This window comes from Panthera onca, chromosome B4 (genome assembly GCF_046562875.1).
Source record: "Panthera onca isolate mPanOnc1 chromosome B4, mPanOnc1 haplotype 2, whole genome shotgun sequence".
Lineage (NCBI taxonomy): Eukaryota > Metazoa > Chordata > Mammalia > Carnivora > Felidae > Panthera > Panthera onca.
The window spans coordinates 21411319-21423952 of record NC_138345.1 but is presented as its reverse complement, the minus strand read 5'-3'; the positions used below and the strand labels follow the sequence as shown (position 1 = coordinate 21423952).

General features: G+C 39.2%; 1 protein-coding gene across 2 annotated transcripts in view; it reads left to right on the top strand.

The window, feature by feature from the left end:
* Window positions 1-12634, top strand: part of CB4H10orf67 (chromosome B4 C10orf67 homolog) — a 161576-nt gene that overhangs the window by 131556 nt on the left and 17386 nt on the right. For both annotated transcript variants that reach the window (XM_060659160.3, XM_060659159.3), the window contains 2 exons: window positions 10817-10897; window positions 10984-11044. In XM_060659160.3, the coding sequence (XP_060515143.1) occupies window positions 10817-10897; window positions 10984-11044 (142 nt within the window). The remainder of the gene's footprint in view (window positions 1-10816; window positions 10898-10983; window positions 11045-12634) is intronic.

Sequence of the window (12634 nt, the reverse complement as noted above, 5' to 3'; positions counted from 1 at the left end):
CCTAGGACCCAGGTATCTGTAGACTAAAACTGGAGAAGCCCACTGAGCACATTCCTCTCCATTCCCTCCCAGAAGCCATTGTCCCGATGTCCTTCTTGACAGTTTTTGTCACTCGTGCCTGTATCCCTAAGCAGCTTGTTGTTGACTTTTGCCCGTTTTTAAACTTTCTATCAATGAAAGAATATAAAATGCTGTTTTTTAGCATTTATTTATTTTTTGAGAGGCAGAGAGAGACAGTATGAGTGGGGAAAGGACAGAGAGAGAGACAGACAGACAGACAGAATCTGAAGCAGGTTCTAGGCTCCGAGCTGTCAGCACGGAGCCCAATGTGGGGCTCGAACTCACAGTGAACAGGTTGATCTTGAACTGAGCTGAAGTCAGACCCTTAACCAACTGAGCCACCCAGGTGCCCCTATAAATGAAAGAATATAGTTGAAAAAATGTGAGTATTCTTCAGTGATGTGCTCCATTTTCTCAACATTATGCTTTTCAGACTCACCCGTGCTGACGCTTGGTGTTGTGGTTCACCCATTGAGAGTATTCTGTTGCTTGAATATACCACAACTTATGTATCCATTCTGCTATTGATCAACATTGGAGTTCATCCTCACTTTTTTGCTATTATGAGCATTGTCGCCCAAAGCATTCTTTTCGTTTCACCTGATACCCACATGTAGCAGTTTTTCCAAGTTTTGTAGTCATAATAGGATTGTCGGTCATAACGTATTGGTGCGTTCAAGTCTATGGATGAGCTGGTATGATTGCTATGACAAAACTATATTGGCTTAAATAAGATCAAAGATTACTTTTCCTTCACGTCATAGTGACACAAAGAGCCGTTCCTGGCAGAGGAGTGGCCCGTGAGGAACAGTACTCCAGTCATGATGATACACAGGTTTCTTCAGTCATTTTCAATCAATGGGGCTGGCCAACTGAAAGGCCACATGCGAAAGAATAAAACTACACCATCTCCTACACCACACACAAAAACTAAGTTAAAATGCGTTGAAGACTTGAAAATAAGACCGGAAATCATAAAACTCCTAGAAGAAAATACAGGTGGTAAGCTCTTTGACATAGTTCTTGGCCATGATTTTTTGGATCTGACACCAAAAGCAAAAGCAAGAGTAGCAAAAATAAGTAAGTGGGACTACCCCGAACTAAAAAACTTCTGCACATCAAAGGAAGCCATCAACAAAATGAAAAGGCAACATACTGAATGGGAGAAAGTAATTGCAAATCATGTATCTGATAAGGGGCTAATAGCCAAAATGTACAAAGAACTCATGAACTCAATAGCAAAAAACAAACAAACAATACAATTTTTTAAAAACTTTTTTTTAAAGTTTATGTTTTGTTTTGAGAGGGAAAGAGAGAGTGAATGTGCAGGGGAGGGGCAGAGAGAGGGGGAGAGAGAAGAGAGAGTATGGCAAGCAGGCCCTGCGCTGTCAGCACAGGGGGCCACACGGGGCTCAAACTCATGAACCGTGAGGTCCTGACCTGAGCCGAAATCAAGAGTCGGATGCTTAACTGACTGAGCCACCCAGGCGCCCCCTAAGCAATATAATTTTAAAAAATGGCAGAAGATCTAAATAGATATTTTTCCAAAGATGCTATTCACATGGCGAACAGATACACTTAAAAATGCTCAACATCATTAATCATCAGGGGAATGCACATCAAAACCACAATGAGATATCTACTCACACCTGTTATAATGACTGTTACCAAAAAGACAAGGGACAACAAATGTTGGTGACGATGTGGAGAAAAGGGAATCCTTGTGCACTGCTGCTGGGAATGTAAATTGGTGCAACCAGGATGGAGAACAATACGGAGGTTTGTTAAGAAATTAAAAATATGAGGCCCCTGGGTGGCTCAGTCAGTTAAGCATCCGACTCTTGACCTCAGCACAGGTCTTGATCTCAGGGGCGTGGGTTCAGGACCCACAATGGATTCCACCCTGGGTGTGGAGCCTTCTTAGAAGTCAATTAAAAATAGAACCACCATATGACCTAGCAATTGCACCTCTCAGTGTTTGCCTGAAGAAAACAAAAACAATAATTTGAAAACTTTGTACACCTCCCTGTTCATTGCAGCATTATTTATAATAGTCTATATATGGAAACAACCTAAGTTCCCATCAACAGATGAATGGCTAGAGAAATTTTGGTGTATATACACAAAGGAATATTGTTCGGCCAAAAAAGGGAATGGAATCTTGTCACTTGCATTAACATGGATGGGCCTTGAGAGCATTATGCTAAGTGACATAAGTCAGCCAGAGAAAGGCAAATACCACATGATCTCTCTAATATGTAGAATTTAAACAAACAAACAAGAACCAAGCTTATAGATACAGAGAACAGACTAGTGGTTGCAAGAGGCAGGGGTGGAGGGTGGGAGAAATGAGTGAAGTGTTTTTTGTTTTTTTTAAGTTGAAAAAATTCAATTAAAAAAGTTCTAAATATTGTACTGTGTGTTAAGTAACTAGAATTTTTTTTTAATTTTTTTTAACCTTTATTTATTTTTGAGACAGAGAGAGATAGAGCATGAATGGGGGAGGGTCAGAGAGTGGGAGATACAGAATCTGAAACAGGCTCCAGGCTCCGAGCTGTCAGCACAGAGCCTGACGCGGGGCTCGAACTCATGGACCGCGAAATCATGACCTGAGCCGAAGTTGGACGCTTAACCGACTGAGCCACCCAGGCGCCCCGGAGTAACTAGAATTTAAAGTAAGAACTTTAAAAAAGAGTTTATTAGGAATAAAAAAATTTCCTAAGGACCTTTTTATACAATTCGGAAACGAATCCTTTGTCAGTTATACGTGTTGCAAATGTCTTCTTTCAGTTTTGGATAGTATTTTGGTATCTTTTCACAAATGAATGTTCTTAATCTTGGTGTGAATTTAATTAGTAATATTTTCCTTTTTGCCTTCACATTTTTTCTGCTTTAAGACGACCTTACCTAACCTTTAGTCACAAATATATTCTTTATGATAGTTACATTTTCCCCTCTTTGCCTTCCATGTTTAGAGGCTTAATACACCTGAAATTGATAATGTATGGAGAGGCAGGTGTCTGATTTCATTTTCTTTTAATACAGATAATCAACTGACCCAGCACCATTTATTAAAAAACCCATCTTCTCCCTGGATACATAATTCCACCTGCTATATATATATGTGTGTGTATATATATACATATATATATATATATATATATATATATATATATATATAGGCTCATATATGTTAGAGTCTGTTTCTGTCTCTCTATTCTGTTCTACTGTTCTATTTGTCTATTCTTGCACTAATATGAAACTAATTTAGTATTTCTACCTTTATTATTAAGTCTTTTTCTAGTAAGGGAAATACCCCTACCTTGGTGTTGATCTTTGCATCTCCATATAAAGTTTAGAATCAGATTGTTAATATTCACAGAAAAAAAAAGCAGAAGAAACAAAACAAAAATTCAATTGGGATTTTGATTAGAAGTGCATTAAATCTAGATCGATTTGGATACAATTGACATCTTTATGGTACTGAATCTTCTAATTTATAAATGTTATTTCTTTTGTCTAAGCTTCAGTTTGGTAGTTTTATGATTTTCTCCACAGAAGTTTTTTTTTTTTCCTTGAAAGAGAGCATGACTCGATAGAAAGACACAGTGGGGGGGGGGGGGGAGAGAGAGAGAGAGAGAGAGAGAGAGAGAGAGAGAGAGAGAGAGAGAATCTTAAGCAGGCTCCACGCTTAATGCAGAGCCCAATGCAGGGCTTGATTCCATGACTCTGGGATCATGACCTGAGCCAAAAAGGGAGTCGGACACTCAACTGACTGAGCCACCCAAGCACCCCTACAAAATTGTTTTTTAATTTAATGTTACGTGTCTTGTATTTTTATGCTACTCTCTTCTAATCAATGAGTTGCAAATTTATTCATGTAATTTGTATCAAGTTTTGCTTTATATAATTTGAAACTGTGTCATTAGATGCTTACTACTTTAGAAATATTATATCCTCCTGGTAAATTGAGCATTTTACCATTATTTTGTGACCTCTTTATCTCTACAAATGGTTTTTGCCTTGACGTCTGTTTTGGCTTTATATTACTACAGCTGCCTAACTTTCTGTAGGTCATTATTTTCATGGTGTCTTTTTCTATCCTATCACTTTCAGCCTTTTATATGCTTATGCTTTGGTTGTAACTCTTTTAAGCAGCATATAACTAATGTTAGAATTTGTTCTTAATCTGGGTTGATAATCTTTGTCTTTTAACTGGAGCATTTAGTCCATTTAAATTTATTGTAATCATTGATACATTTGGATTTATTTCTATCTTATTTTGTGTTTTTCATCTGACCTTCTTGTCTATGTTTTTCTCCTTGCATTTTTTTCTTTTTTTTAAGGAACACACATTTTATTTTTTATTAATTAATATTAAGACATTTAAAAATATAATTTATTGTCAAATTGGTTAACATACATTGTGTTCAGTGTACTCTTGGTTTTGGGGGGTAGATTCCCATGATTCATCGCTTATATTCAACACCCAGTGCCCATCCCAACAAGTGCCCTCTTAAATGCCCATCACCCATTTTTCCCCTCTCCTCCACCCCCTATCAACTTTTAGTTTGGTCTCTGTGTTTAAGAGTCTCTTATGGTTTGCCTCCCTCCCTCTCTGTAACTATTTTTTCCCCTTTCTTTCCCCCATGATCTTCTATTAAGTTTCTCAAGTTCCACATATGAGTGAAAACATATGATATCTGTCTTTCTCTGACCGATTTATTTCACTTAGCATAATACCCACCAGTTCCATCCACGTTGTTGCAAATGGCATGATTTCATGCTTTCTCATCATCACATAGTTTTCCATTGTATATATAAACCACATCTTCTTTATCCACTCATCAGTTGATGAACATTTGGGCTCTTTCCCTGATTTGGCTATTGTTGAAAGCACTGCTATAAACATTGGGGTACATGTGCCCCTGTGAACCAGAATTCCTGTATCCTTTGGATAAATTCCTAGTAGTGCTATTGCTGGGTGGTAGAGTAGTTCTATTTTTAAGCATTTTTTTTTCTTTTTAAAGTTTATTTATTTGTTTTGAGAGAGACAGAGACAGCATGAATGGGGCAGAGAGAGAAGTAGAAAGAGAGAATCACAAGCAGGCTCCATGCTGCCAGCCTTATGTGGGGCTCGAGCCCACAAAACCATGAATTCATGACCTGGCCTGAAATCAAGAGTCAGATGCTTAACCAAATGAGCCACCCAGGAGCCCTTCCTTCTCACATTCTTATGAATTGGTTAATTTTTTTCTCATGTGTCATGTGGGAAGTTCTCAACTCTATCAGAAAAATCCAAATCTCTGTATCTTTACCATCATCCTGAATAGTAAGACTTCTTTTTTTTTAATTTTTTTTAATGTTCATTTATTTTTGGAAGAGAGACAGACAGAATGCAAGCAGGGGAGGGGCAGAGAGAGAGGGAGACACAGAATCGGAAGGAGGCTCCAGGCTCCGAGCTGTCAGCACAGAGCCTGATGTGGGGCTCGAACCCATGAACCTGAGTTCATGACCTGAGCTGAAGTTGGACGCTTAACCGACTGAGACACCCAGGCGCCCCAGGACTTCTTTAAGCAATTAAATTTAAATCACCACCACTGTCAGTTTATTATGCTATTATGTCATATATTTTAGTTCTATCTGGTTTCCTGTATCCCCATAACATATTATTATTATAGCCTTAATTGGTCAGTATTTATTTGAGTTTACTTATATATTTACCACTTTCTTTATTCACAATTCCTTCTTGCATCTCAGACCTTTCATCTGGGACCTCTTTCCTTATGTATGAAGTACACTCATTAGGATTTTCTTTAAAAAATTTTTTTAATGTTTGTTTATTTTTGAAAAAGAGAGAAAGACAGCATGTGAGTGGGGTAGGGGCAGAGCGTGTGGGAGACACAGAATCCAAAGCAGACTCTAGGTTCTGAGCTGTCAGCACAGAGCCCGATGTGGGGCTTGAACTCATGAACCACGAGATCATGACCTGACCCAAAGTCAGATGCTTAACCGACTGAGCCACCCACCCAGGTGTCCCTCATTTAGAATTTTCTTTAGTGGATATCTGCTCCTGGCTAACACTCTCAGTTTTCACTTCATGGAAAATGTCTATTTTTGCCCCTGTTATTGGAAGATATTTTTGCTAGGTATAAAATTTTAGGTTGATGATACTTTCTCTTTGCACATGGAGTATATCATTCTACTCTCTCCTAGATTTCATTGTTAGTAGGGAATTTTGCTCTTTTTTTTTTTTTTTAAGAGAGAGAGAGAACGAGCAGGGGAGGGGCAGAGAGAGAAGGGGACAGAGGATATGAAGCAGGATATGCTGACAGTAGAGACCCCAATGTGGGGCTTGAACTCACGAACCACGAGATCGTGACCTGAGCTGAAGTTAGATGCTTAACCAAATGAGCTACCCAGGTGCCCCGGGAATTTTTCTCTTTTTAACTGTGGTTTCCTTACTGTTAATCTGTTTTTTGTCTTTTTCTGCTTTTAAGCTCTCTTTTTCTTTAATGTTCTGCAGTTTTACCATGAGGGGTCTAGTTGTAGATTTCTTTTGTTGATTCAGTTTGAGATTCATTGTGCTTCTTGAAAGTGAAGATTTGTTTCTTTCATTAGTTCTGAAAAGTTTTCAGTTACTATTTATATTTTGCCTTAACTCTACTCACTTTTTTGAAACTCTGATTAAATATATGCTATACCCTGTCCTTCTAACCTCTATATTCCATATTTTTTCTTTAATATTTGACCTTGATATTTAATATTTGACCTTTAATATTTGTCTTTGAGCCGCATTCTAAATAGTATATTCCATTCTGTCTTTCAATGTATTAAGTATTTTTTCACATATGTATATATATTTTTTTAATTTTCTTCTGAATTTTAATTTCACTTATTATATTTATCATTTTTAAGAAATGCACAAATAAATTTTGTTTGGTTTGTCTTTCAAATATGTTTACTATTCATCATCAAGCTTCTTGTTTTTATTTCTTGAAATATATCATATGCATTGATTTTATATTTTATGACTGAAAATTCCTAGGTCTGAAGATTTAGAGGGTCTAGTTCTACTCTTTCATTTCTTCTGGCAGCCACTTATGATATGTGTAAAGATTTTTGATGATGAGCTGTTCAGTTTCTTTGGAGACTTATTTACAAAAAAAAAAAAATGAAGCCTGGGCTGAAGAGGAATTCTTACATTAAAGATTTTAATGTGATGGGCGCCTGGGTGGCTCAGTCGGTTGAGCGTCCGACTTGGACTCAGGTCATGATCTCACAGTCTGTGAGTTCGAGCCCCGCGTCGGGCTCTGGGCTGACAGCTCAGAGCCTGGAGCCCGTTTCAGATTCTGTGTCTCCCTCTCTCTCTGACCCTCCCCCGTTCATGCTCTGTCTCTCTCTGTCTCAAAAATAAATAATAAACGTTAAAAAAAAAGATTTTAATGTGATTCTCTCAATCACCATGAACACCATCACCATATTATTACATTAAATCAAATGCTTTCAGCTTATGGTGTTTCAGACCACAGGCGTGAATTCAGCTTACAAACAACATGGGCTAGGTTAGGAGTTTTCAGGAGAGATTTTTTATTTCCTTCAAGTTTTCCTTGCAAACTGCTTGGGAGAACCTTACTTGAAGTTGTATTTAACCCTAACTGTGGTTCTAGCCTTGTGGTCCCAGATTTATCGTGGAGTGGACACTTGTCACTACTCATCTTAGGTGGACCTTGGGCTCCAGAGTCGTAGGAACCTTTGACAACTCATGCATTCATTCAGTAAGTCTGACGAATGCCTTCAAGGTGAATGGTAGCTCCGGGATGGAAACCTTGGGTGTCCAACTTCCCTTAGTCTGAGATACGAACATTCGTGTGTGTGTGTGTGTGTGTGTGTGTGTGTGTGTGTGTGTTTCACCAGCTAATGGCTACATTTAAGAATATAAGAAGCAGAAATCTTATTTGGATTTAAATGCTGCTCTTATATTTTAATCACCAGTAATCTTTCCATGTCACGTCCATAATCCTTTTGCATTTTATCTTACCTGATTCTTTTCCAGAGACTCCTGCTTATGTTTCCTAGAGACCATTTACTCTTGTACTCTACTGGTGGGCCCAAAAAGCTTAATGAAGTTTTCATCTAGATCTCTTCTCTTCATAGATCTTTTTAAAATTATACATTTCTTCTGATTTCAGTATACTGTTGAACTGATTCTACAGTGTTTTCATGGTCCCTGTTTTATTTACCCTTTTCTCATCCTTGACAGGGTGAGATGTGGTGAAACCCGATATTATCAACTGTGTTCTTTTGTGTACTGCTTAAATCTGTCCTTCACATTTATGGCTGGAAGGCAGGTTGGTGTCCACGGCACCTATTTCTGACCCCAATTTTAGCAGGATTTTTACCATTTTCAGCCCTACCATAGAGGTCACATTTTCTCCTACACTTGCACTTAAAGATACGAGACTATGGAGTACCTTAAAACTTAAATTCCCAGCAGTCATACGGTTGATACTGGCTTCTTTTACCATTTTCATGAAAGACTTGAAGGTATTGAGGGAAGGAACTAGGAGAAGAATTTTCTAGACATGGAAAGGACCATTTGGAAGGCTCTAATAATGGAAGTGTGCCCGGCATGCTCGAAAAACAACAAAGTATCTGGTGTGACTGGAGCAGAGTGAGCAAGAGAGAAAATATAGTAAATGCCGTCAAAGGAATAATAGGTTTTTGACTTTTTTTTTAACTCAGAATAAAATTGGGAGCCTTTCAGAGTTTTGAGCAGAGGAATAAGACAATCTCACTTAACATTTTACAAAGGTCACTGTTGTCATTGACAAGAGTCGTTTTTTTTAATGTTTATTTATTTGTTTTGAGAGAGAGAGCTAGAGAGAGAGAGAGAGAGAGAGAGAGAAGGGGGGGGGGTGCAGAGAGAGAGAGAGAGGAAGAGAGAGAATCCCAAGCAGGCTCTGTGCTGTCCTTCCTTGTAGAGCCTGACACAGGGCTCAATCTCACAAACTGCAAGATCATGACCTGAGTTGAAATCAAGAGTTGGATGCTTCACTGACTGAACCCCACCCAGGCGCCCTTCACTTAACATTTTAAAGGAGCAACTCGGGCAGTTCTGGAGAGCTCATGGGGGGAAAGAAGCAGGTCAGGGAGCCATGAAGTGTGCTGGTGACAGACAATGGTGTGGCCTGAACTGCCATAGTGAGTAGAGGGGCAAAATGAGGTAGATACATGTCTGCAGTACTAGGTAGTACTAGGTACTGTGCAGTACTAGATTTTAGGCATATGTAGCAGACTAAGCGGATCTTAAAAGCATAGTACTTATTCAAACTACTTAGTACTTAGCAGGAGAAGGAACACACAAGGTATACTGTGCGTCATTTTTTAAATTATTTTTTAATGTTTATTTATTTTGAGAGACAGAGACAGAGCACAAGCAGGGGAGGAGCAGAGAGAGAGGGAGAGAGAGAGAGAGAGAGAGAGAGAGAGAGAGAGAATCCAAAACAGGCTCCAGGCTCTGAGCTGTCAGCTTAGAGACTGACACAGCACTTGAACTCACGAACCACAAAAGCATGACCTGAGCCAAAGTCAGACTCTCAACCGACTAAGCCACCTACCCAGGCACCCCTTCACTTTGAATGTAAGATGTGCTTAACATCGTTTCAAAACTTTCTAAGTCTCCAAAAGAGAAAAGTGCCACCAATTATACTGTGACACTCCATCCATTGCAAGATACATCCAATTTTAGGGATGTTAAAATACCAGGAAACTATGCCTTAGAATCAACAAAATAGGATATCACGTAGCCCCACTTGCAAATTAAAAGGCACGCGCGAAATTACATGTTTTTGCAAGAACGTATCCAAATAAAACACACACATAAAATATTTAAAGTGTTTCCTTGGGGTAGTAGCAAAGAGTGGGAGTGGGTTCTGGGGAATAGAAAAATACATACAAACACACCTGTGTGCAGACACGTATACATGCACACAAATCACCAAGACAGAAGCTTGGAATAGGGAAAATTTCACATAAATCCGCAGTATACATCCATGGATCTCAGACCTCTTTTTTTTCGATAAACACGTGTAATGTTTCTTTGGTCCTTTTTTCACCTGTACGTGTTTAATGTCGTAATGTACTTTGCGACATATGATGCTGGTGACAATTCTGCTTGTTTGCTGCTGCTCCTGAACTCCTGGAAGAGCTACTTTTGGTTTTTCACCATTCAGCTCCGGGGAATCAGGATTACCACTGCCATAGCTTGCCAGAACTAGGAGGTGCTGAGGACAAGCCTGTGACACCTGGCCAGTTACAAATTCTAAACCCCAAACGGGGTGGAGATCATCAAAAGGAGGCGGAATCAGGAGACAGAGGGTAGCGAGACCTGTGAGCGCAGCATAACATAACGTGTAAACTTGTTAAATCACGAAATTATACACCTGAAACTAATGTAACATCGTGTGTCAACTGTACTCAAAAAAGGAAAATGAAAGAAAAGGAAGAAGAGTCAGAAAAGACATTGAAGAAAGCATTTTTCTTGAATCTTCTCTCAAGGTAGTCCAAATAAGGGAGGGGGTCTGTCTATTCCGTGGGTATCAAGGAGAGGATTTCCCCAGCCATATTTAAGCAAATAAATCAGGACCTTAGTTTTCAGATCTTAGTTAATTAAGGGTCGAAGAACGTTGTACATCGTTTGACTTGATGATCCTTTCCTCTTGAAAACACAAAACATACCTTCTGTGCCTTTCAGAAATTAAAACCTTTATTTGTGGAGTCTAAAATGAACCTGATAACAGACCGTACTTCCTCTTCAAGCGATCATACACCTGTGGTAGGTAGATTATTTTTTCTCTGTTAAACATTTAATCAGTTGCTATTATCCACCCTCAGTAATGAAACCTTTTCGTTTACCTGCAGCTAGACAACAAGGACACGGATGTAGTCAGTGATCAGACATATTTTCCCCCGTCACCAAAAGGTAAGTATCATTATTGTTGGAAACAACAGTTCACACGCAGAACGGGCACTTAGTCTAGATTGAGATTTCCTTCTCGTTGTTATCGCGAGGCGTTTGGAATTCTGGGTGGATGCTTTCTTCCGCCAGTTTATGAAACGAATACTTGGATATGCTGAATAAAAGAATGCTAATACGCATTTCTGAATATCAATCCCTGCTAACTGAAAATGAATTTAATCACACTTCAAAACGGGAAGTGGTCTCAGTTGAGATCCTTTTCTATTTTATTAAACTATCACAAGCCTGAAGCTCGTGTTGAATTCCCATTTGTCCATTTTAAGAACCAGAAGAAAAGTATGTCTATTTCTAGCATACTTTATGTCCCATGGGTCCTGACGGGGCTTCAAACTGAATTCTTTTGGAACCAGAAGTATGTTTTGTCCATAGGCTTCTGGAGGTCTTTAGGAAATAACCATGCTTCCTATTCTCTAACAAACAAGTTAGGCGAACAAAATCTGACATTATTCTCTTGAATTCTGTTAGTTTGCTGATGATAACCAAAGGGTGTCAGTAATTTCTGTTTTTCTGTCTGGGAATGTTTAAAAGTAGACTTCTATAGTGAATATTTATGCAAGGGAGAAGTGTGGGATAAGAGGTTTTAAATCCTGGGCCCTAATTTTAAAATCTGCTTTTTGAAACCTACATTGTGCTTTAGCAGAGGGGAACCTTTCTTCTGGGTTTCCATGCAACAGAGAGGCTTTTTCTTTAGTGCTTATATTGTAGGTAGTGTCTGTTCTAGATGTACCTGCCCTGGGTACAGAGAAATCTTCCAACAATCATAGAGCTGTTTGCTTCCCGGGCTGCCGTTTACATTATAGGAACACCAGACTCTATGCCATGCAGCTGCTAGCTTGCAGAATGGCAATCTTTTCTTTCTTTCTTTCTTTCTTTCTTTCTTTCTTTCTTTCTTTGAGAGACAGCGTGCGTGCACATGCCTATGCACGCACACAGATGGAGGAGGGGCAGAGAGAGAGGGAGACACAGAATCCTAAGTGGGCTCCAGGCTCTGAGCTGTCAGCACAGAGCCCGACATGGGGCTCCAACTCACAAACTGTGACATCGTGACCTGAGCCAAAGTTGGACGCTTAACCGACTGAGCCACCCAGGCGCCCCAGAGTGGCAACCTTTATAAAGGCATCTGAAGTTAAATAAGTTTAGATTAAATAAGATCGGACCTGTTGAGTTGTTGGAAATTCTAACCCACACAGCAAGTTACTTCTGAAACATCATAATGTATTAGGGTAAGAGAGGCTCTCAGGATTTATTCTAAAAATCTAGATTGTCGAATTTGGAACCTATGGGTTGCCTGACATTTTAATTAGAGAGTTTAATTAACAGCAACATTCCATTCCCCAGAAATCCAGTTGACGTTTTTGCATCCAAAATTGATTTTCCATTTTTCAAAGGTCCATTCAAAGTAGCACAAATTAACCTTGATGGCCACCTCGAATACACGGTAGCTCCGGCCAAAACAAATGCTGTCACTCCCTTTCCTCAGCCCTGAAAATGCAGGGTTATTTCCACCCTTCATTAACCTGCTCTTTTGTTTTA